The following is a 27,182-nucleotide window of genomic DNA, read 5'->3' on the forward strand; positions in this document are numbered from 1 at the left end:
GCCTATAAAATGACCAGTTAACAAACAATATTCACAAGTAAACATGTTTGATTAGCAACATGGAAATTATGAAGCCCTTGTAATATTTCAGGGACATGGCAACATCCACTCAAATCAAATATATAATAACTTGCTCTATGTTCACTTAATTTGTCTTAGGACACATTATATGTACTGTATGGTATACGTGTACTGCGTAGTACGAGTTTTTTTTTCCCCACAGGAAAGCCCTCCATTCCATTATCTCAAGTTCACAGGATCAATTTCATGACAAATTACAAAATAAATGACTAACTTATGACCTGATATTGCAATGTCAATGACTGATTTCATTTTAGTTCAAAACGGGCTGTTATAAGGGGGCACTGAAAACAGAGTAGGACCAAAAGGACAAGATCGTGCGACAGCTGCTTCCACAGGGATCAAAATGAGTTCAGTTAACAAGCAGAGACAAAGAAGAAGCTCTCAGAGCTCTCATCCAAGATCAGCTATGAATAACAAAACTGTTATCATAAACCAAGAAGGTCTATTATAACAGGAAAATACAGGCTGTTAGCTTTTCAAGCTTTTTAGAGTACAACTGTCAGGTTCAGGAAGAAAAAAAATTTTTTTTTCTTCCTTCATTTGTTTCCTCCATAGGGAAATAGATTGTTAACAATAACGTGTAAACCTTTAAAGGAAGCCCTACTGTGAGTTCTGAGGTTGTTTGTTGATGGTATAATTCTGTTGAAGCCACCCGTTTGCATTATTTCAACTTATTTGTCTTATAATCATGTTTAACAGGGGAATTCATAGTGTAAAACTACATTACCCATTATGCAGTGCAAAAATTCCACCAATCAGAGAAACATGGCAAGCAAAAGACATTGCAGGGACATCCAAAATGCCAGGACGTCATACATACAAGAATTTAACAACTCCATTTGCAGCAAGCCTCAGCTGGTATCTTAGATTTATTTATTTCTAAACGAAACAGTTCAACACGCTCTGAAACAACTCGAGCACATGTCAGTGTCTTTATAGACAAATAGAGGAAAACCTCCTTGAAATGAATCAATTCAGTTTAAAATGTTTAATGGACACGGTTGAATGGTTTATATTAGAAGAATTATACTAGATCTATTATCCTGTCCAGCAGGATATACAGTCACCCAATAGGAACATTCCAATCCTTGTACATAAATCAGAATCATCCAATGAGCAGAAACGGTTTAGTGATTTCACACTCTCCAATGAGCATGCTCTAATATTTAAATAAATCTGATTATTAACAATAACAATAATTTAAAATAAGCTTAAAGATGTTTGATTTTCCAGATCGTTGGTTAATATGCACACAGTCTCCTCCCGACAGAATTCAATTCAAATTATGGAAAGATTGAAAAAGCAAATAATGGCTTTAAGATTTCCTCATGTGTTTAGACCTATGAGTTTTTCATGTGTTTTAGATCCTAATAAAACCATTCCAACGTTTGCATCAGCATTTGTCTATCTACAAGAAACTGAAGGTTTCAATGAAAAAGTAAGCTTAGAAAAACATGTCTTTTGATTCATGGGGGGGGGGGGGGATAACATGCATAAAATGTCCTGAGAAATCACACATTAAGCTACCCTGGTAATCCAGAGTTCTCACGAGAGCACAAGTTGAATTTGCTCAGCGAGTTACTCTTGGGTCTAGTAATGATGCTCATTAAATATGCCCCTCGATCTGAGCTGCACCAATCACATCAGGTTATCTGATATAGGCGGGCCAGAGGCGAGCTAAACAGAAGACGACAGGGCTGTGACGTCGAAGTCATTAGTAAACATTGCAAGATGCCTATGGATGAACACAAGTTGTTTGAAACGGCTTTGGCCGCTACAATGAACAAGTTAGACTTGGCTTTTTATGTAAAAGGAGGAACAGAAGACGCCGCTCGAATCGTTCCTTTGCAAGAAGGACGTTTTTGCTGTTTTGCCGAATGGATACGGTAAGAGTATAATCTACCAGTTAGCTCTGCTGGTAGCTAAGCGTATGGGGCTTGTTGTGATTGGTCGTAATGTTATCCTATTGCGTGCAGTGAGATTTTCAAACGCATGCTTGGTGCCGCCCCTCGAGCTGGCAGATTTTCATAAGTCGACGCCTGACCGTTAATCTTTTAGATTTAGGTCTGAATTTCCAGGCTAACATTAATCACTAACAGTGCTTAGTCACCATGTATATAACCGGAGAAAGCCACCGCGATAATGTCACCAGAAGATATCTTTAGTATCATCAAATAACATGCACGTTTGTATGACGTAAAACGCATTTAAATATACGCATCACAGCACTGTGCATGTGTGCAAGGTATTACTGAATTTGAATGAGAAAATAGTCAGATTCATGGATTACTTCAGGTTTACACCACACCTTTCAATCCAATCGAAAAGCCATTCAGATCGAGCTCATTCGGATTGATCGAGGTGTTTACATGAAGGATATGAGCAATCAATCTGATTATAAATGGATTTTTTTGGGTGTACTATATGTAAGTGTAACATTTTTGCATGTCAAATATTTCTCACGTTCTGATTTGCTGACATGTCGTGGGGGGGTTGGGGAGTGCGCATGTGCTTAAGTCTGGAGGAAGTCTGGCATTACTTTTGGCAGCTTTGAGTTTTGCTGGTTGTGTTTAGTGGACATACTGAACATCAGAAATATCATACTGATTCAATCAACTGTTTGAAAACATTTCCAAATGATGTCCACGTGTCTGTAACATCCATGGGAAATCTCCATCCTGATTGGAGTTTGCTATAGTGTGATAAGTTACTTTTTCTGGCCCTCTTGTCCATCGCTTTTGTCTGGAATCAGCAGTGGTTTGGTTCTACTTGGCACCATACATCCTCTCAATGTCGTCCTGGTAGTGAGTTTTTAGCTCCTTTCGCTTGAGTTTAAAAGCGTCTGTAACCAGGCCGGTCTCTGGAGTCCAGGGCTCAATGCTCAAGCAGATCTTCCGGGGAATCTCAAATCTTTCTAACTGGGCTGTTAAATACACAGGAACAGGAAATGAATCATAAGCACAACTAAACTAAGTGGTAAAAACAAGAAGCACAACAAATGACTTTGTGCAGGATATAAACATTAATCTATAGCAGGGGTTCCCAAACTTTCTTGTCAGCCGAACCCCTTAGATGTGAAATATTTACTTAATTTGGATTGGATCAGCATGGAATGGAACGGTTAAGCAAAGAGAACAGTTTGGCGAGACAGGGGAAAAGCAGCTTTTGTAGCTGGGCTTTAAAATGGACTCGAACCTCTTTTTAGTTGTGATAGTGTCTCAGTCCATTTTTGATGTGGATATATTTTAACTAGTTATAAAAATGAAGACAGGAATACATTACTTTTGTAAATTACAATTGTAATGTAAAAATATTAATAATAATAAAAAATATATATATTTATAATATTTTTTTGAAATACTTATTAAAAAAATCGGTTTGAATGAATGATTCAATGACTCAGTCTTAAATATTTCACTTGTTTCATTACTGGATGAATCAGCGTTTTCGAACCAATCTTGAATGATTCAATGACAAATACATATTTTTAACAGTCACTTGTCGCCACCTACTGGTGTAACGAAGTAATGATACAATCGTTATTTGGAAGCGCCGAGTTACTTTCAAAAGGTGATTTGCTTTATTGTGTATACTTTGCAGAGCAAACAGATTTGAATGTTCTGGTGTGATTTAAAAAAAAAAAAAAGGTTTAATAGACGAGAATCGTTGTCATTAAGGAATAAGTTTGCATCGGAGTTTGAATCGAGATCACAATCTTTTAACAATTAATCATGCAGCTCTAGTGCATTCTGTGAATAGTACACACTACAGAAATAGTATGAGTAGTATGATAGTATGCCAGGGACCCATTCACCTGTCAGTGCCGCTTCTGTGATGACTTTAAGCACTTCCTCCACGATGACAGGGTGGTTACAGAGCTCCTCCCACAAACCTCTGATACGCTTCCTCTCAGCCAGCGCCAGGAGCTGCTTCTTATTGGGCACCACAAAGCCAATCACGTACGACTCGTCACTGGAAAACAGGAAGAGGAGGGACTACAATTATTTGTGGGTGTATTCAGGAATGTTGACTATCAAAGTGTCAAAGTGTTTTAGTTAGGGTTGGGCGATATGATTTCATAAGAGTCATTTTATTTCAAGAAATTGATATATATCACAAAATAGTTATTTTTATTTTATTTTGTATTTATTAACAACAATAATAGGACAAATACAATATAAAAAAAGATACAAATGACTGAACTGTGCTTTAAGCTTTTCAGGGACAGTGGGTCTATTTAACAGTTGCATAATATATAAAATAAATAATTGTGGAATGTTGTAACATCATAATTATTACTGAACCGAACGTAATCAACATTGAACTGACTCAAAGTGAATAATGACACTATTGTCTTCTGTAGAGCTCCTTATAAGGATTATGAACTAATTTCATACTTGATGGACTTTATACAGCTACTGAACTGAATCGACACTATTGTCTTTTTTTAGAGCTGCTTTACTACAGAATTTGAATTAGTCTCATATTTGATTTGCATAATTGATCATTATTTTCCTGTTCATCACTGTGAAGCTGCTTTGAATCAATCTATATTTTATAAAAGTGCTTTATCAGTAAAGGTGACTTGACATGATTACTGACATACATTATTTAGAAATGATGTTACAGAATTCATATTAAAATAATAGTGATGCCAGTGTGCTTGCTGTGTGCTGCCACTACATACACTGCCTGGACAAAAAAGTCGCTGTTTGGCTTTAAATGGATTTAAAGGCAAATGCTTAAAGGTGCCATATTATGCCCCTTTTCACAAGATGTAATATAAATCTATGGTGTCCTCAGGATGTGTCTGGGAAATTTCAACTCAAAATACCCCCTAGATCATTTATTATAACTTGCCAAATTTGCACCTTTTTGGGTGTGAGCAAAAACCTGCTGTTTTTGTGTGTGTCCCTTTAAATGCAAATGAGCTGCCGCTCCTCGTCTCCGTTCAGAAGACGGCCGATCCTTTACACGAGCTTTGGATAACGGCAATAACAAAACACGCGAATCTTATCCAAAATCTCAGAAATAACCAGTAGTGGACTGCAGCCTTACAGAGAGACTCAGAAGATGCTGCAACCTTTAGACGCACCTGGACGTTTCTGAATGGTGAGTGGATACATTAGTGTAGTTGTTGTGGAGTTATATTGATTCATCTCATTGACTTGCATGTACCGTCAAGTTTAACTTTTACACAAGTTGACACAGTTCCCTGAGGTCTTTATAAGACGGCTGTGGTATTTTGTGGTCAAATAGTGTTCAGTGCTCGTCTGTGCAGACAGAACAGTTTGCATTCTTTGCTCGAAGTTTTGCCATTGCGTCAGAACTGGTTACACTGTTGTCGCTTCCGAAAACCAAATGGTGGCACCGTGGGTGGAAACGTGCCGATTAAGAGGCGGTAATATTATAAGATCCCCTTCCTACTTCAGAAGGGGAGCGAAATCTGATCGGCTTATTTTTTTGACATGCTTGCAGAGAAAGGCTTACCAAAACAAAGTTACTGGGTTGTCACTTTTCACGTTTTCTGGGTTGGTAGATGCACCGGGGACCCGATTATAGCACTTAAACACGGAAAAAGTCATATTTTCATGATATGCCCCTTTTAGAGTCTATGAATGATTGTAACTGTAGAAGAACCAGATACATTTCTAAGGCATTTGTTAGTACTGTAACACATGTGTTTTTATTAGTGCAGTACAGGTTGTACTTTGTGTTGGCACCTGCTGGCATAGGCACAGATGTTGTCGACGAGTGGGCAGCTTTTCAGGACGGCCTCCACTTTTCCCAGAGACACATATTCTCCAGCTTGAAGCTTCACCAGGTCTTTCTTACGGTCTTAAAACACACACACACACATGCAAATATTAAGCAGATTTCATCTGATATGTAAACAAGTGAACTACAGGAAGTTCTCCTTTCTCTCCCTTTTGGAGTGTATCCTGCTTTCTTTAAGTTCTTATCACTGCCTTTATGGAAATATGTTGACAGTGAGATGTGTCATTTACAGGAAGAAGAGGACTAAAGCGTTTATTGCAAAACAGATGGGATTTCCATTCGCTCACTCCTGCCAAAACAATCTTTATGATGTTCTGGATAATCTCTCTTTGTCGCTCTCTTACCGATAATCTTCAGACAGCCATCTCCATGAAACTCTCCGATGTCTCCAGTGCAGAACCACCGCTGGCCTTTCTTATCCACGAAGAAGTCCTCACGGTTCTTGTCTTTGTTCTTGTAGTAGCCCATTGTTATGTTTGGCCCACCGACCAGAATCTCTCCTCGCGGACAGGGCCGGTCTGTGCTGCGATAGCCACCTGGATACACACATACATGATGCATTATGATGACAAAAAAGAGGGATGGGAAAACAGACTAAACTGTATAAAAGCGCAACAGAAGAATTCCAGAAATACAAGTATCTTTCAAAATCTCCAGAGCGAAACTGAAGACAGACCTACCACGGGTTCAGAGGTTGTTTAGACAAAAGTCAATGTTATTTTAGTCTCGTGTAGCCAAACGTTTGACAAATCGACATACGTTTAGTCCACATTGCAGCTTATTTTGGCCAAGAACAGCCAAATTAGACAGGAAGAGACCATCTGACTGACAAATAAAGGGAACAATCACAGTTTTTCTAGCCAATTTAGGAGCGGTTTCCATGAACAGGTCTACTTAAAACACTGAAAATTGTCAGAAAGTGTGTGTCGACAAGTGCATGAATCCTTGTGAAAAAGAAGTGTGCTTAATTGTATTGAATGTGTGCTTGTAGTGTACTTCAAATCTTAAAAGTATATATTTTTAAAAAACTGTACTTGCAGATAATATAAGATTAATTAAATAAAAGGCCACTTTAGTGTACTTGAAGAGAGTACACTTCCATTACCGTTTCTTAACACACTCAAGTATACTTTTAAAATGTGCACTTTGTAATAATGTGAAATTACATGATTACACTCTAAATCATTTTCTTTTCATATCTTTTGTCATGCTTTAAAGAAGCACACTTATTTTGATGTGTTGACTAACATACTAAAGCACATCTAAAGTGTTTGATTAATTTAAACTTTAGTGTGTTTTGTGTTGTAATATATTTAAATATGACACAAGTTTCAATAGAAATTACATTAGTGTATATTGGTAGTTTACCATATATCCTTGTCAGTTCAGACATTCATCAGTACACTTTAACCATATATTTTTTAAGACAATATAATTATGAAATTACATATAAAGATGTGGGTAAAAAAGCACATTAGTTCATCTAAGTGCATTTAATATAAAACTATAATGACTAATATTTTTTTATTGAAGTGCAATTAACGATTACACTTTTTTTAAGGTGTAAGTGTTATTATGTGTAATTATACATTTAAGTACTGAGTAATAATAAATGAACTTTATGTATGCACTTACTATAGGGTTAGGATTAGGGTCTGGTTTAGGGTTAGTTGCATCAAAAAACAATACATTGCAGTTTCTGAAAGCAGTACATTCAGCAAGTATAGTATGATACGGGGGGTGAAATGCTATTTCATGCATACTGAGTTTTTTACACTGGTAAAGAGTTGGATTCCCATGCTAAACATGGACAAAGTTTCAAAAACTAAGTTGTACGTTTGAAGGAGTATTTTTGTTCCTTTTTCGAGTATGGCTCTGTCTTACGTAAGATAGAGCGGAATTTCCTTATATGGGTCCTAAGGGCACTTCTCCGGTAAGATCGCGGGCGCGCGCGCACTCGTAGACCAGAGCAAGAGAGTGAAAGCAGTTCGCCATCAAAGCGCCCTGCCCGGCTTTTGGGAAGTCAATGTCACCAAAGAAGTGTGTTTTTGGTTGCCAGGGCAAGACAACCCTGCACAGATTCCCAAAGAACCCAGCGTTAAGGAACCCGTGGATGGAGTTTGTTTTCCTGAGCATAAACGGAGTTGTGTAAGACTGTTGTTCCCTGCATTTCGACGATGATTGTTTTATAAACAAAGCCCAGATCTACGGATTTGCAGATCGTCTAATGCTTAAGGATCGAGCAGTCACAATGATAAAGGTTCGTGGTCGTGCGGTGTAACGGTGAGTAAAACTGTTGAACAAATGTCTCTGTGTGTTGTTAGCTAGGCGGGTAAGCACAGCTTTAGCTTCGCCCACACGGCCCGCCCCCAGCCGCTCGTTTTTTTCCGGAAAGACTCGGTATAGTCGATCTTTCAATTAAAAATATAATAAAACAAAAGACTTTTTGGAGATATGAAGGATGCAATATTACTCTATAGGTACTCAAGATTAACAGGAGATTGAGTGAAAATGAGCATTTCACCCCCCCTTTTAAGTATTCTTTGAAAGTATGTTATTTACTTCAGCATACTTTTTTTAAAAAGTATTTATTAAGTGCACTTCTTTTTCACAAGGGCTAATCTGCTTATGGATATCTACTTTACTTGCTACTAAGTGCCTCAAACAAACTGAATGTCTTTCAAAGATTTGAACACACTACTCTGACAAACTTTGGCAAATCCAGCTCCACCAATCAGAGAAGTCGCTTGGCTATCATGGAAATGGGTAACACAGTAATCTCCAAAGTAATACTGCAAGCTAGCGAAGACTGCCTAGATACCGTTATATAATGTTTTGTGAGGCCTTAGTGTTAAAGCATAAAAGTTTAACCACTAATCCCTGTGACGTGTGGCCTTTCATTCTTATGGCTTTAATAATGCTGACATTATATAACATTTTGGCTTGTATTTTCCTATGTAATGAATATAGACTGTTCATAGTAATTTAATGCGTTTTCAAATACGTTTTGTTATTGTGTATCATTTACAGAACACAGCTGAGCTGATCTGTCCAGAAATAGCCGCTCGAAGTGTCTTCCTTACAAGGCCACAAATGACCATAAATACTTTTTTCCACTTCCTTCTCTTTTGTTCTGCTGTTATATTGCTCATAATTCTCTCGAGGTAGCAAACCACCAGACGTATCTCCTGATGGATAGGTAAACGTCCATGACAGTGTTTTTATAAGAGCAGATAAATGTGTGTATGTATGTGTATCACACTCACCCTCTATCCAGTCCTTCAGCTGAATTTCACAGCAAACCAATGGTGCACCAACTCGTCCTGTACTGTAATCCCAAACTACACACACACACACACACACACACACACACACACACACACACACACACACACACACACACACACACACACACACACACACACACACACACACACACACACACACACACACACACTAAGATCAAATAAAACAATCTGTGCTTTGGCTGTAAGGTCACAGTTATATAATTGTTTCCATTGCTGAAAAAAAAAAACATTATAACATATGACTAAATGTGTTTCTTCGATTAAACGAAATCTCATATTTCAGGAGTCACCAGCTGCGTTGCCTGTTCCACCATAGATTCCTCTTAGGAACACAACCATCAATCATTTTACAAGGCAACTGTCTTCCACAAATGTCCATGTTAACGTTTTTAAGGAACAGGATATAGAGTTAGAGACCTAGTTTCATTTGGCTGGACTTTTGTAAATATAATTTTCTCATTAATACACAATTACTGTTATTTTGAGTATGCAGAATCTGTTTACGTATTAAAGAGATCATATCATGATTTGTTTGGACTCTGAGGTCCACTTATGATGTCAGTCACGTATTTTTTGCACCACAGACCACAGAAAATTTTTCAACTAGTTTTATTGCTTTGAATGGGACAATGTAGTTTTGCTCGTATTACTTGTGTTGTAAAAACATGAGCTTTATAGCAATGGTGTATGAGAGTCTATTTTCCATCATATGACCCATTGAAGTGTTACAATATCCATAGTTGTGTGCCTTTAATACTAGTTATATTTACATACCGTAAAGTTTGGGTTTGGTAAGATTTACATGTAAAAAAAAAAAAGAAATCTCTAACCAAAGCTGCATTTATTTGATAAAAAATAAAGTAAAAACAGTAATATTTGAATATATTTTAAAATGTAATTTATTCCTCCTGTCACGTTCTTCTGTTTCAGTTTTATTTTTAATGGATTTTTAGTTTGTATCGCATTATTATTCTGTGTTTACTTCGGTTGTCATGGTTACTGATTGATACACTGATTTCCCACACCTGATCCTGAAAATATGTATTTGAAGTATAGTATTTGAATAGTATTAGTATTTGAAATCATGAAATAACAGTGCTGACAGTAGAGGTGTAAATCTCACGCTGGCTGATGGTCCCGGCGCCGCAGGTCTCTGTGAGGCCGTAGCCCTGACCCACAGGGCAGCAGAAGCAGATGTTCATGAACCGCTGGGTCACCGCAGAGAGAGGTGCCCCGCCTGACAATAACACTCGTAAACGTCCACCTAACAACACCCGAACCTTCCGGAAGACCAGCCTGGAGAGAGAAGAAAGATTGGGCTTTGATGGTAGAGTATATTGAGGACATGATGCAAGATGTGTCGAGTTTCTGTAGGTGTGTGTGTGAGGGATGTCAGTGACTGTGAGAACCGGTTTTAGTTACTAAAATTGCTATTCAATGATAATTCAATAATAATCAAATGCACCATCCCAGAATATCGTCTTTCTTTCGAGTAGCATTGAGGAGACTAATTGATTGTGGTAGATTGTTTTTTGGATATTTCAATGAACCATTAAAAAAATTAACTCAGTATTCCAAGAATAGTGAAATAAATATTTAGTTAAATCAGTGTTTCTCAACTGTGTTCTAAGTAGTGATGTCAAGAGTGATCGAGTACTCGTTCGTGACAGCGATGATCGATCATGAAAATGATGATCGCCCTGACTTTAAAAAATATATTTATCTTTTTTTCTGACTGGTTATTGCGGCATTTGGGGCGGTTCCTGAGGTCTAATTGGTAAGCGTTAGACACACGCCTTCCAGACCGGCGAAATAAAGTGAAATTGGATTTGAAAGCGCGCTCTGTTTTCAGGTATGATGTTCATTCTATTCATCAGAAGCAGTTTCCATATGTTTTAGTAACAGTTCATGTTAGTATTGTGTATTTGGTAACTTGTTTCCATAACCCCAAAAATGTTCACATGTTATTTTGCATATATTTAAGTGACTGGTGGTGGCTCATACCAACTTATTGTATTAACAAAAACTATTTTGGGACAGCTATTTAATAGCCTTATCTTATAGACCTACTATTTATTAGTTATTATTAGCATATTCTTACAATTTATGTTTATGTTAAGTAAACGAGGATGGTACTATGTGTGTGTATGTGCGAATATGTGTGTCAAAAAGTTTTGTGAAATATATTTGCTTGGTTTTTATTACAAATGTATTAATATATATATATATGTATATGTGTGTGTGTGTGTGTGTGTGTGTGTGTGTGTGTGTGTGTGTGTGTGTGTGTATCCTAAAAAAAGTGGGTCGCGGCTTTATGAAAATGTGGGTCATGGCCAAACTAGTTGAGAACCACTGAGCTAGATAATGACTGATTCAATTATACAAGTTACATGTTTTTCATTATAGTTTATAACAATGTAAATACACGTGTTCAAGTTTCGAAACACAAGCTTTACTGTGGTTTTACTACTCTAAATCATGAGCAGCTTGTAAAGAATGTTCTTCAACACTAGGGAGGGAGTTTGTATGTGTGTATAAGAGTATTCGTGTGTGTGTTTGATGTACTTGTCACACAGTGGAGTGCTGTATCCCATCGCAAGCTGCTCCATCTTATAGTTGTAGGCCAGTAGAAACAGAGTCCTCTGAAAAGTGCTCATTTCCTCCACCTTTAGCATTACATTCTTGTAGATTCGATCCATAATCTCCTATACACACAGACAGAGAAAATATGTGCATATATAAGAGCCGCAGACATAACTGATGACCTCACTGAAACATGAAAGGGATTTCTATTTCTCTCTGACATTACATGAATGTCTTTGTTTCCAGACATTAATATATTTTTTAAAACGTTAATGTCACACTTGCAATGACCTGAATACACCTCTTTTATGATAGTCACGTTTACATTTCTGAATTAGTTTACGTTTACATTTCCCTCCCCCGACATCATAAGAAAGAAAAAAAGTCTCACAAATCTCAATATTTAAAAAAAGTAATAAAATTGAAAATCATTATATACGTAACATATTTAATATACAATAAAATATACAATATAAAAGTCAATACCAAAATATTTTTTTATGCTCAATTATTATTACATTATTAATATGTTTTTAACATTTCAAAAACTTTTGTCCACCATACAAAAGTCATTGAGGTATAATCAACATGCAGGAGGCCATTCTGTGAAACAAAACAAACAAAAAAAAAACAGGAAATGACATCACAAAACGACCCCTAGACTGTGGGCACAGAAGCAATGACCTCTTCTCACAGAGAGAGGACGATAAAAAGTAGAACACATCTTAAAAAAAACTTAAAGTATAATATTTCATGGTACATGAATATGGTAGTCATTCAGAACAATGGTAATATTACCATCTGGTACCACCAAGGGAAGTGGACATGGATCTAATTGAGTTCATGCTGACATTTTTCCATTTCGCATTGTGATATGGGAGGGTGGAGAAGCCCCTTATGATTTTTTATTTTTCAATGCTCCCTTATGATTCGGATATTCTCCCACTGCTGAGAGAGCCGTGTCATGTTTATGGAAGTTTGCTGTGCTGTGTCGTTATCAGTCCACAGGGACCCTCGTATCCAACCACACCAAGACAGTGTGTGTGTGTGAGTGAGTGAGTGTGCATTTACAGTGTCCTCAGGCAAAGAAAATCTTGAAATTAAACATTATTAATTGTGTATCTACAGTGTGTGAGTCACTACTTGTGTGTGTGTGTGTGTGTGTTTGTGTATGTCAGAGGGATATCCACACCGGGCTTTCTCACGTTCTGTTTACAGCTGCGAATCATTCTGGACAATCACATTCGCTGACATTAAACCCCAAAAGCCCAGAGAGAAACAGAGAGAAAGATTCAGCCTTACTGGTACTGCTGCCATTAGAGTGGGCTTCAGGACACTGATGTCTCCTTTGCTTCCCTTCTTTATCTTGGTTGACTATAAAGTGAAAACAACACAAAAAGAGAAACATCTCTGTAAGTTTAATTCATCTCAACCCATTTGCAAAACCAAAGAAAACTCCCACAGTGCTGCACATTTTTTCCATTATGTGATTCTGGCGTTTCAGCATTTTCTCTGGTGACATTATTTTGCTCCTATTATGCTTTTTTTTAGGATATAACCTTTGATGTAGGGTGTTATATAGCAGTTTGTAAATGTAAAAGGACTGCGAAGTTTCAAAGATCAAGATATTTTCTCCTAAAAGAAATAAATAATGTCAGTCTAAGGTCTTCATTGGCTGCCGTGAACAACGTCTACTTTGACCCGCCCTCAAACACTGTAGTTGTAGCGGATACTAAAAGAGTTTGGTTGGTGTTGTCGACAAAAGACGTTTATTTCTGACACGGGCTGTAAGCGGTCGACCAATTACAACAGACTGGGCCGTCTGACCAATCAGAGCACAGTAGGCTCTTGGAAAGGCGGATTTTGTTTAAAAATGTTTAATAACAGCTGATGATCAGTGTCGATTATATCCTGTCAATCAAAAGGGTGTGGTAAAACATGACCGACAGCAAATCACATTGTGTGTGAAGAAAATCTCTTGTGTTGAGTTAATGCGACAATAACGCATTGACAGCTAAAAACAGCTACATAAAAGCAGGCTCTATTTGACCCTATGAATCACCCGTAGTTCAAGCCAGGGTTGCCAGGTCTGCAGTTTTTCCCTATAGGCTACTGAACATTATTTGTAGCGCACCTCTCACCCAATAATCGCAAATAGCTCTGTGTTTTGATGCTTATAAAAAGAAAGAAATTGTCATCTTTCAAATTCTGTCCATTTTATCACGAAATTCAAACAATAAATGGCGTTTTGACGCTGTTAAATGTGAGGTGACAGATCACTGTAGCGCCTCAGTTGAAGCAGCAGCGCCGAGCGTGAGTCTATTCTTCCACTTTAACACAAATTGCATCTAGAAAAACATGCATGAATATCAGAAGGTAAGTTGAAAGTTACAGTACAACTTGCCGAAATCCGTGTCATGTCTCATGTAATCACTCAATCAGTGTTTCAACTGTGGAAAGATGTCACTTGCTTGTGAAGCTTGTGAACAATATCCCTTTGTGTTGCATTTACCTCAGGAAAGTCATCCGTTTGTTAGTTACCTTAAACTAACAAAAAACTAGATAGGAGCTTATTTACTGTTAATTATATATGTTTGAATACATTTGCCATGAAGACAAGTGCTTTTGAAAACTACGTTATATGTGTAACTGAGTTGAATACAAACATTTCAGCTTTTATTTGAGTGTAAATATTACATTTATTTTTTACATTTATGCATTTAGCAGACACTTTTATCCAAAGCGACTTACATTGCATTTCAAGGTACACATTTACATTCTTATCAGTTCTAGCTTTCCCTGGGAATTGAACCCATGACCTTGGCGTTGCAAGCGCCAACGCTCTACTGTTTGAGCCACAGGAAAAATTATAGTGTGCCGAATGAGAGGGTTCTCTGTATAGTTTGCATATTTTTTTATCCATAAGAAAAAACAAACTATCGGTATCGGTATCGGCCGATATCATTCTGAATAATCGGCTATCGGTATCGGCTGAAAAAATTCATATCGGTGCATCTCTACTTTAAATGCTTGATTGTGACATCACAGAGCACTGTGTTGATTTCCTGAGTCCAATCACAGAGAGCGCTTTGATGAACTGAGTGCCTCACTGTAACATCATAGGCCTGTGTTTTGACTTTCAGAGTCGATAGGAGCAAAAGGTTATTACCTGGTCTGAGAGAGTTTGTGGTGAAGAGTAGCCGATTCTACAGCCGTGAGCAAAACACACCATCTCAGCGCTCAACTCTAACACATGAGCCAGTGGAAGGTAGCCAATGTATGTGTCATCCTCACTGCAAAAACAAAAACTGTCTGTTTAATATAAACATCAGGTTTTAAATTTAAAACCAGAGAATGGAAAATATGTGTTTTATATCTAAACATACAGTATCTGCTATACTATTCTGTTAATCATCAGGCCTGTTCTACACATCTTGTATAAAAAAAATAAAATAGAATAATAAGAAATATACAGTGATTTTTTCTGATACTACTTTACCAACAGCCATAAAAACAATTAAAGACTTGATCATTATGAAATCTACACTACTGTTCATCTTTTATTCAGCAAAGATGAATTAAAATAGAAAAAGGAGGACCACATTTACATCTAAATGGTCATTATTTTATACAGAAATATATTTTTCCAAACAATAAGAAAGTTGGTGACACTTGGGTTTCATTAGTAAACATTAGTTAACTACTAAAGTTAACATGAACTAAGAATGAAGAATACTTCTACAGCATTTATTAATCTTAGTTCATGTTAATTTCAACATTTACTCACATATTAAAATCAAGTTGTATTTGCTAACATTAGTTAATGCACTGTGAACTAACATGAACAAGAACAGCTGGATTTTTAACTAACATTAACGAAGATTAATAAATACTGTAACAAGTGTAATTGCTCACTGTTAGTTCATGTTAGTTAATACATTAACTAATGTTAACAAATTAAACCTTATTGTAAAGTGTTACCAGAAAGTTTATTTTTTTATTTTATTTTGCCTCATAAAAGTTTGTTGCAAAGTTGAATTGGACAATAAAATATACATGACATATATAATATGCAGTGCATGGCACAGGAATTCCCACAGACCCATAACTGTCACTGTTTTTTCTCTTTCTCGCTCTCTGTTTATTTTATCCATAGGGAACGATTGGTTTTCTAAGAAACACTGATAAACATACAACATCCACAAACACATCAGTGAATGCACAATACTGCATGTGCACAGTTAATGCCAAGACATGACAGATCGAGGGATGTTAGCATGGATTTGTTTCCATACCCGAGGTTGGGAATCCTCTCTGCCATGCCAGTGATTGCGGCAATAATATTACTGTGAGAGATCATGACTCCTTTAGGCACTCCAGTGGATCCGCTGGTGTACATGATCACGGCCACATCAGAGGCACACGGAGCCTGTCTCTGCCTCGACGCTGTGGAGACATCAGAAGAACTTACTACAAATGTCTAATTACATTCTCTATATGTGACACTGCACCACAAAACCAGTCACATGGGTCAATTTTTTTACATTGAGATTTATACATTATCTGAAAGCTGAATAAATACGCTTTCCATTGATGTGTGATTTGTTAGGATAGGACAATATTTGGCCGATATACAACTATTTGAAAATCTGGAATCTGAGGATGCAAAACAATCTAAACATTGAGAAAATCTCCTTTAAAGTTGTCCATTTATGTTCGCGATTGTGCTGCATTCACTCACAAAAATAAATGTTTTATATATTTACGGTAGGAAATTTACAAAATGTCTTCATGGAACATGATCTTTACTTAATATCCTAATGATTTTTGACATAAAAGAAAAATCGATAATTTTGTCCCATACAATGTATTGTTGGCCATTCCCACAAATATACCCGTGCGACTTCTGGCTGGTTTTGTGATCCAGAGTCACATATATAAAGGGATTATTCTATTAATCACTAGCGTTCCAATTAGAATGCATTATATCTGGCTTTAGAATGCTTCACTGTGACAGAACAGGGCTTTGATCTCATCAATGCTTATTTGTTGTGACATCATAGAGTAGTGCTTTCATCTCATAACTGTGCAACTGTAAAATCACAGACGAGACCTTTGTACTCTTGAGTGTTTAATTATAACATCACAGAGCTTTGCCTTGATCTCCTGAGTGTGTAAACGTAAGAGGATTATTTCAATAATTCCTTACTTTACCTGTCCAGCAAAATAAAATCAGTGTTTTATTCAAAATTTATTCCATTTTAACATATTATTAATACATTTCCACACCCTTTGACTCGTGAATTTATATGAATCATCATGATTAAAATTCATTTTATAGAGAGTTCAAGACAATTCAATATTTTAGATATGAGAATAACAAAAAAAAATGTATATTCACTAAAGCAATTTCTATGACTCAATTTTCATGACATTTCACATGTTATTAAGTTTTCCAGGCCAGTTTTCATTCTGACTGTTTTTCTTAAATCAACACTAAGGAACTTTTCCTCTTCGGTCCCCCTATAGGTGGGAAGCGGAATTGTCCATTACCGCTGTCGGAAATAATTCCGCCGCCCGCAGTCTACTGTCGCACTCACGCTCGCTGTTCATCCAGCACCGGCTTTGGAATGAATGATGTCCACAGACAAGGTAGATTATGTTGCATGATTTCATGAAAGTATGATGTATTGCAAATTTTTTGTTTTCTGAAACTATTCAAAATCATTTTGATATAAATCTGAAATAAAATTTAAATATTTGATGAAAAACTTAAATCTGAAAAACTTAAACTTTAAAAAAAGGTAGACAAAAACGAATTGAAATAAAACAATTTAAGTTGAATTACACAAATTACCAAAATAAAAAAAAATATAGAAAACATCTCCTTGATTGACATGAGAATGAGTACATTTTTATTTTTGGATAAGCTACTCCTTTTAAGAATCCTTCTATTATAAGTATCCTTTCAAGTATGTTTTTTTTTCATGTTTTTTTCAAGTATGTTTTTTATATCCTTTCAGGCATGTCATTAACAAACAAACTAATTCCTTTAAAGCAACACTAAGGAACATTTTTACCTTAAAATAATGTTTCTAAAATCGTATCTGTGGTTCATCAAGCCTTTATCGGCTATAACCGCACTAAAAGTTTGCCAAACCGGGTCGCGTTTCTGTAGTTCGAATGAGACATAAGAAAACTACACTGGTTTGAAACTACTATTATTTGGTGAATAACCCATAACACTGCATATGAGGGGAGGATAGGTTGTAAACTTTAATTTATAGTTGTTTGAAGTATATTGATAAAGACTACCCAAGTAAAAATATAGTTGTATGTGTGAATGAATGAAATAAGATAAGAGCAGGAAGCGGGGGTGAAATGTCAGTAGCAGAACAGAACGTTTTAGCTTTGAAAATTGGAGTGCCATTTGAGCCGTCCCAAGATTTTAGAACCATTAATGTGGAACATGGGAATCGAGTGTGTACATTTGTGTGCATGAGTGTGTTTTAAGGGCCAATATGATTTAGCATTAGCACGCTGACACAGAACAGAGCGAATGTCATGTTGAGCCGAAGGAGGAAGATCAGCTCAATGTCATGTGAAGTCTGTGGCAGTGTGAGAAAACATGACCCGACACACACATACACACTCTCCAGTGTGTGACGACGACTACTACTACCAGCTGTTGAGGGCTTCACAGAGAATTATAACGGAGGAAGTAAACGGCAGAGCGAAAGAGTCAGGGACACCCTCGACCCTGGCCTTAATTTGACACAGATGGAGGATTTCTCATTCACATGACCTAAAATGACCTCACACACACACACACACACACACACACACACACACACACACACACACACACACACACACACACACACACACACACACACACAAGTACCATTCTCAGGATGGGCCCCAAGTCTCTTCACAGCCGCCATGCTGTGGACACTGATGCCTCGTGGGTATTCAGAGCCGCTGTTGAGCTTATCGTCAACTACGATGATATGTCGTAATCTCGGAACCTCTAGCAAAATGTTCTGTGTGTTAAAATACAGACAGACAAAAACATTAGTGCATGTATTTAACTGCCATAATGTGATGTATTTCAGAACAAAATATAATATTCAGTAGGAGGGATAGTGTTGTCAAAGTACCAGTACTTCGTTACTGAAATTTTGAAAATGTGACGATACCAGCATTTCTGTAGTACTGGGTATATTCCGTAACGTTACCACTAATAGGCAGCTGCTTTCAGACGCTTCTGTGTTTATCTAAGTGCGGGGCTCCAGACTAACTTTTTTACTAGGAGCACTGTAGCCGATATATACCACGATATATACAGTGTCTGTGTAAACCGCAAAAAGACTATTTAAATATTAACCCAGCATGTTTTACTTGTCTCTATGTGAATGAATGGCACAGACGCGCGGTTTCATTTACCTCACACACACACACACACACACACACACACACACACACACACACACACACACACACACACACACACACACACACACACACACACACACACACACACACACACACACACACACACACACACACACAACTATCATCATATCATACACACACAGAAACTCAAAGGTCTTCACGGAAACCCGTCAAAATAAAAGTTCGGTTTAACTTGAAGAAATTGACAGAAATAATTATATTAGGCTACTGTACAGTGGATTTAGCTACGTCTCCATGTATTAAAAATACTAAAAATAATGTGTGCACTGTGCATAGAAGGTTGCTTATTTTTCACTTGTTTTTTTTTATAAGCAATATTTACGTTTAAACAGTATGTAGCCTTCAATGCTTATGTATTATTTACTTATGATTAACGTCATAAATAATAAAGTCATTGAATTTAATTGAATTTAATTTTTTATAATTTTTTTATTGAATAAAATAGAAAAATAGTTCCAACAGATTTTGCTATGGTACCGAAATTGGTACCGAGAACCGTAACATTTTAATGGTATCGGTACCGACTACTGGAATTTTGGTATCGTGACATCCCTAAGGAGGGATATAATTGATCTATTGGGATTTGTTTGGGTCATGTAAAGTAGGCTGTGATATACCCATGCGGTCTCAGTTAAAGGAGCATTTCAACATTAATCTTTATTGAAAGTGGGTCATATATGTAGTCGAAATGTAACATAAATTTCGATTTTGGTGCCTTCTTGACCGTGAAAAGACAGAAAGGAACTTTAGGGCACATTTGTATGGAAGACAACATCTCCCACAATGCACCACATTGCACAGCTCCGCAAGCCACTCCCAAGTTGTAACTTCACATCTGGCTCAACAGCGCCTGTTAGGTTAGCTTCCAAACAAACAAGATGGCGAATATTGCTTTTAGTTTCTGCAAGTGACGTCCCACCCACTGATCTGTAATAGGTCTGCAGCGTGAGTGGGTCCCACTGACCCACGAGTGTTTGTAGTCTCAACCCCTCTACAAAGATATGGGACTTCCTGCTTAAAATGACGATTTTTACATCATTATAAGCAGGAAATGCAACACTGAAATCCGTATTTCTCCCGTCTCAGGGGAAAATGAGGGAATAATACACGACCATTCAAAAATATGACTGGGTTTCTAACAATAAAAGCTTAATGCAAATGGGTGAAGTGTTCCTTTAAGTCCAAGGGGTCAAAGTTTGGCTAGTCAGCCCCTGCTGGTAGATGCTGTAAGTACTTTATCCTTTGCCAGCAACATATTTAGTTACATTAGATGTTCTTTTTAAGTCATATTAAATAATATCTAAGTAAAACCAGTTAAGATTACCACATAAAACACTTTGTTAGTCAGGTTTTTGACTGCAGGAACTACAATCCAGAGTGTCTGATCACCTTGAGTTTGGTTTCAAGAAGGTCTTTGCTGGTGATGATGTGGGAAACTTCAGCTTCATTGAGTCCATGAGCAATAGCAGGACCTCCCAGAGTAGAGTAAAGAGTTACCACTGTAAAACACACACACACACACACACACACACACACACACACACACACACACACACACACACACACACACACACACACACACACACACACACACACACACACACACACACACACACACACACACGTTGATTCTTCAGGTTTTATGGGGACTTTAAAGAGACATCATGATTTTTATACTGTACAAAACGTATATTATATCCACTAACCCTAAGCATTACAAGGAATTTGGATATTACCATCTTTGGGGGGACGTTTCATTCCATTCCATTCCATTGTATATATATAACACACACACACACACACACACACACACACACACACACACACACACACACACACACACACACACTTTCCCCTTAAGTTTGAGCATGCAGTTGTGTAGCTGTGTCAGTTATCAGTAGCAGCAGCACGCATGGCTGTGAAAAGTTCAGGATGAGGGCAAACAAGCACAAGCCAGAACACACATGCACAAACACACACACACAGTAAACAAAGCTAATCATGCACATATGAAGAAATATTCATATAGATATGCACATTTTTGCACATGACAAACAAACATGAAACAATCCATGTGCCTTTACTTTTGTGCTCATCCACAGACATAAACACACACTGACAAAAGCACACTGAGAACATAGGGGGTCCGTGAGCTGCGTTCTGTGACATCATCAGTCTGCGTCACTGCCTGAGGGCGCGACACTTCAGCCGTGAGACACAAACAGAAAAGAGATCACCACGGAAACATCAACATGCACACACATGCAAATAAGCTTAAATGTGTAAGAGCACACACACACACACACACACACACACACACACACACACACACACACACACACACACACACACACACACACACACACACACACACACACACACACACACACACACACACACACACACACACACACACACACACACACACACTATCTAACATATACACATGAAACAATTCATGTTTGCAACATATAAACACAAAGCTACTCTCTCTCACACATACACACACACACAAACACACAGACACACACACACACACACACACACACACACACACACACACACACACACACACACACACACACACACACACACACACACACACACACACACACACACGTAGGCCGGATGACAACAAGTACGTGAGCATCTGATGTTGACAGGAACACCAGGGTGCAGAAGTCAGCCAAAGAGACATAGAAGTCTGAGTGTGTGTGTGTGTGTGTGTGTGTGTGTGTGTGTGTGTGTGTGTGTGTGTGTGTGTGTGTGTGAACACATTATGTCACAGACACGAGGGGGTGAATCTCATGATATCAAGTCTCCAAAAAACAATAAAATAAACATAAATAATATATACATTTATATTAGTTTATAAATGATTTGTATTATATATATATATATACATACACACACTGCATTATATATAATTTACTGCATTATATATAATATATATATACAATCTATGTATGATATAATGTATTATATTATGTATATATACACACACATTTAATGAATTTTATTTATATATATTTTTTTTCACACAAACAGTGAAACCAGTGAGTCCTTGTGGGGACATCCTTATTTTTGTGTTTGAGTGTGTGAGTGTGTGTTTGAGTTTGTGTGTGTGTGTGTGTGTGTGTGTGTGTGTGTGTGTGTGTGTGTGTGTGTGTGTGTGAGAGAGAGTGAGTGTGTGTTTGAGTGAGTCCTTGAGGGGACATCCTTATTTTTGTGTTTTGAGTGTGTGTGAGTGTGTGTTTAGGGATGGCCCCAGACCTGAGAAAAATCACGTCGCCATCAGACACTTTAGAGGGAAAGTGAGAGGAAAAAAAGGAAGGCAAGGAAAAGAGAGAGAGAGAGGAGGAGGAGGAGGAGGAGGAGGAGGAGGGGAGGATGGCGAGTTTATATAACAGCAGTGCAATGAGGACAATCTGACCTCCATACAAAACACACACACAAACCTCTGTATTAGCCCCATGTGTGTCATAAACACACAAATATGAAACAAATCTGGCTGTAGACTTGCATAAATGTGCGAGATGGTCGAGATGTGCATATGTTAACATGAACAACAATGTCACATTGCGTGCCTATGTATGTACCATGTTGTGTTTTCTATGATGCATAAATTAGTAAAATTGACTAAAGCTTAGAAATTCTGTCATTTCTGTAGAAAATGACAATGTTAGGGCATTATGGGAAGTCGCTTGGGTGTTTCTATGCATTTGCAATTTTCTAAAAGATTTGAGGCATGTTGCAATGAGTTTGCACAATCTAAAGTATGTGCTGATTCTTAAAAAAAACAAGTTTAATCCACAAAGAATCCTATACCAGCTCAAGAAACCTAAACAGCCTAAAACTGGCTCTTGATAAAAGGCTCTTTGCTGAACCCAAGAGATGTTCTTTGTTTTGTACGTGTTCGTGTGACTCACATGGGAAGTTGTACATGAAACAGGCTTGCGCCGCTATGATCCACTCCTCTCTGGTCTCGCAGATGATGGCAATGTTTTTCAGAGGTCTCTGTCCTAGAGAAGCCAAACCGCTCCCGAACGCTCTCACTTCTTTATACACCTGATCATATGACATCCAGCGATACTCTCCCAAAATCACCTGCAGAGAAACAGAGAGATTGAAAGGGTAATTAGTCCACCTGTTCAGTCCTTTAACTTTTCCCCCCATGCCACTGTACCAGACTTTACAATTTTACAGATCAACAGCTCCTCCTATTGGTTCATTATATAGTCACAGGTTATGGAGAATTTATAGGGTTCATACATACTCAACATTACATTTCAGAAGCATTTTGTTTAATCTATCTCCAAAAGTTCATAACATCACTTGTGTCCCACATTATGCACTATACACTTTGCACACATGCACTTACACACTGTGTCCAGTATGACCTTCATAAGGTTATTTTGTCGTTCAACATCAGAGTCTGAAAGCTCCTCTGCTACGTGATTAAAACTGTGACAGTTCAGAGCATGAAGTGTCCAACATTCCACACTTCATCCGGGAATTTCCATTTGGAGTTTCCAGTGTGACCATTAGGGTCATAACTTTTTGACTATTTTTCAAATGAAAGATTTCCTGTGTCATACATCGATGAACTTTTGCTTAAAAACAATGAAAAAGCCCCTAATTCATCAAAGTTTAAAAAAAGGTAACCCTAGATAAAAAAGGGGAACAACCATATAACAAACAATACTGCTTATGTCATATTATATTACTGCTTAAACGAATATCAAAAAGTATCAAGTTGAGTTGTTTGCTTATAAAGCTCCCTCTGCATATGTATACCAAGATTTGAATTTTTCTAGAAAAACAGTTCTAGAAAGTTCCAGAAAGTTCTAAACAGTTCTAGAAAGTTAAGAAGTGCTACTTACTTTTGCAAGTGACCTTTTTTTGACCTTTGACTTTTTTTCTTTTACTTAGAAGGATTAGGGCATTTTTCATTGTTTTTAAGCAAAAGTTCATCGATTTATGATACAAGAAATCTTTTATTTAAAAAATTAGTCAAAAAGTTATAACAGTGAACACTATTTATACTACAAAAAGGCATAGAATAGCGAACGGGGACGCACCTATAGGCCTAGTTGTACATTTTAAACCCTCTGTCTGACCTTTACAATTAAAGATCTGGTATGTTGCTTAATAAAAATATATATATAGTTCAAACTCTTCAAAATAGCAAGAAAAATCTGTTTTCTGATATGATCAAGATTAATGTACTATGTAGACATACTTTAACTTTTACAAACACAAAGTAGTATTATTGAGAACAGTATAATTATATTATTTCTCTCCTGTATTGTACTGCTATATAAAACCCATGCCTCTTTATAAGCATTTAAATGTAAAGTTTGTCATGATTTTTTATTTTTATTATTTGTGCACAGGACAAATTAACTTGAGAAATCCCTCCACAGTATATTTCAACATTTACCGATGCCTGTTCAGTATTCAGAAACTTTGTAAGGAAGTTGTCATTATTTTTACATCCAAAGAATTTCCAGTCATTTACATAATAATCATCTTGAAGATACATATATAAAAGCAGCCTGATAAATTCAAAAGAGGATGAAAAAAAAAAAAAAAAAAATTAAATGCAACAAAAGTGCATCAGGTTTGTGTTTTGGATGTTCAAACCAGTATAGTGTACAAATAGAGCACTCTCTACAAAAGCAAATCACCCAGCAGAAAGAAACATCCAGCAGCAGTTGTTTGGGATGCATAATCAAGCCCTTTTTATCTTGCACAACAGCAGCACATGTTTGGCAGCTTTAGTTGAGTAACAGCAGCAACACAGGAGAATAGTATTACTATATGAGCTGCTCCAGCGCTGGACAATAGGATTATCATCAGAACTGAGAGATCATTCACATGCTGCAGGTCCGTCTGTTACAGGCTGCTTGACTTAAACGGGTCATGACATGGAAAACAAGATTTTCTCTGTGCTTTCGAAAACAGAGTTTAATGTATTACGCACACTCGCACCCACGCAACACAAAACAGACCTCCCTTATTAGTCCACTCCACTCAGACCATTTATAAAGTTATCAAAACATGTAATTCAGAAATCATCACATTTATGACATCAGCTCATTAACTTTAGGCCCAATTTGATGTTTATTAAATGTATCCAATATTTGAATACACACTATCGGTCAAAATTTTTTATTTTTTATATTATCTTATGCTCATCAAGGCTGCATTAATTTGACCAAAAATACAGTAAAAACTTTATAATTGTGAAATATTATTACAATTTAAGAAAACTCTTTTCTATGTGAATATATTTTAAAGAGTCATTTATTAAATTAATGCTTTTATTCAGCAAGGATGCATTAAATTGATCAAAAGTGACAGTAAAGACATTTGCAATGTTAAAAAGAGATTTAAATAAAATAAATGCTGTTCTTGTCTTGAACTTTCTATTCGTCAAAGAATTCTGAGGGAATTTCAATGTTCAAGTTTTCAACATTGATAATAATAAAAAAAACAATTATTTTTAATTGAGCCCCAGTAATAACTGATAATAACTGAACAGCAAATCATCATATTATACTGATTTCTGAAGGATCATGTGACGCTGAAGACTGGAGTAATGTTATAACAGTTGTCTTAAATTGTAATAATACTTCACCATTTTTATTGTATTTTTGATCAAATAAATACACCCTTGGTGAGCAGAAGAGACTTCTTTCAAAAAACATAAAAATAAATAAATATGTAATAATATATACAATTATTTCAAACTTTTGGCCAGTAGTGTAGGCTTACTAATTACTATACTATACCACCCAAAAGTAGCATATACTAGGCAGCGTACATTTCATTTTGTGTCTAATTCAATACTTTTAAATCATTTTATAATCTAATATTATTCCTTAATTGACGAGCAAGTTTTCAGTGTTTTTTTAAGCATGTTTTCAATGATAAATCCATTGGTGGATGACTAGTCAACCATCTCTAAGGTGAGAAGTGTTCATAAAAACTAAACTATGACTTTTGGTTTGGTTGGGTTGGGGGGGGGGGGGGGGGGGGTGATACACACCTTCTTGAAGACTCTTCCATCCTCCTGACCTTCATCCTCCTCGCTCAGCAACTCTCTGGTGCCCAGGCAGTCGAGGTCAGGATAGCGGCTCACGGTTGATTCAAACACCCGATCGAGTGTGTTCACCCCGGGCTGTAGGCACATTGCCAACGCCCTCAGCGCTCCGACATCCCGGTACGGTCCCGACGGGTGTGCGCTCAGGGAGCGGCCCTTCACCCTCCGCGAACACTCGGAGAATGACTGCAGTTCGGACGATCTCAGCAACAGGTACGGCAGGTAAGAGATAAGAGAGTAAAGCCAAACCACCCATCTGAATATGACGACCACTACTGGACTCACATCCTGCTTCAGCCTCATACTGACAGAATGAAGTAGAAATAATGATGTCACTTCCTCCTCTTCTTTTCTTCTCCTCTGCGATGTGTCAGTGAAGCTTTGTTTCTAAAACAAGAAAAACAAGCAGTCAGTCTTCCATGCTGTTAAACACACATACTAACACCGAACAGCATCAGGACATTCAAATGATCATAAACCAAAAACCAAAAGATCATGGGCGATTACTTGTTAGATTTGACCCATTTGACCCCATCCGTGAGAGGAGAGCAGATTTTGAAAGTGGTAAATATAGAGGTGTGTAATGTCTAACAACAGCCCAGATTTCTGCACAAATCCAAAAGTGGGTGAAAGGTGACACTGAAACTAAGCATGTGCATGAGTTTTTGTGAGCGTGGGTCAGGGTTATTTTTGTTAACTAAAACCATAAAAACCAAATAGCCTATTTGGACACAAAAGAAGATATTTTGAAGAATGTTGGGAACCAAACAGTTGAAAGACCCCAATGACTTCCATAGTAGGAAAAAAAATTAAAAAATACTATGGAAGTCAATGGGGTCCATCAA

General features: G+C 37.2%; 1 protein-coding gene across 1 annotated transcript; it reads right to left on the bottom strand.

Moving 5' to 3' along the window:
- Window positions 1–2,849: 2,849 nt before the first annotated feature.
- Window positions 2,850–26,640, bottom strand: acsl3a (acyl-CoA synthetase long chain family member 3a; the record flags this gene model as incomplete). Its single annotated transcript, XM_081370049.1, has 14 exons — window positions 2,850–3,007; window positions 3,899–4,056; window positions 5,808–5,922; window positions 6,207–6,398; window positions 9,129–9,203; window positions 10,294–10,466; window positions 11,736–11,875; window positions 13,056–13,127; window positions 14,923–15,046; window positions 16,049–16,199; window positions 18,658–18,796; window positions 20,619–20,728; window positions 23,159–23,336; window positions 26,284–26,640. 14 exons carry the CDS (start codon window positions 26,638–26,640, stop codon window positions 2,850–2,852), a joined length of 2,142 nt encoding a protein of 713 aa, XP_081226175.1.
- Window positions 26,641–27,182: the final 542 nt, after the last annotated feature.

This window comes from Scardinius erythrophthalmus (assembly GCF_964197995.2).
Source record: "Scardinius erythrophthalmus genome assembly, chromosome: 7".
Lineage (NCBI taxonomy): Eukaryota > Metazoa > Chordata > Actinopteri > Cypriniformes > Leuciscidae > Scardinius > Scardinius erythrophthalmus.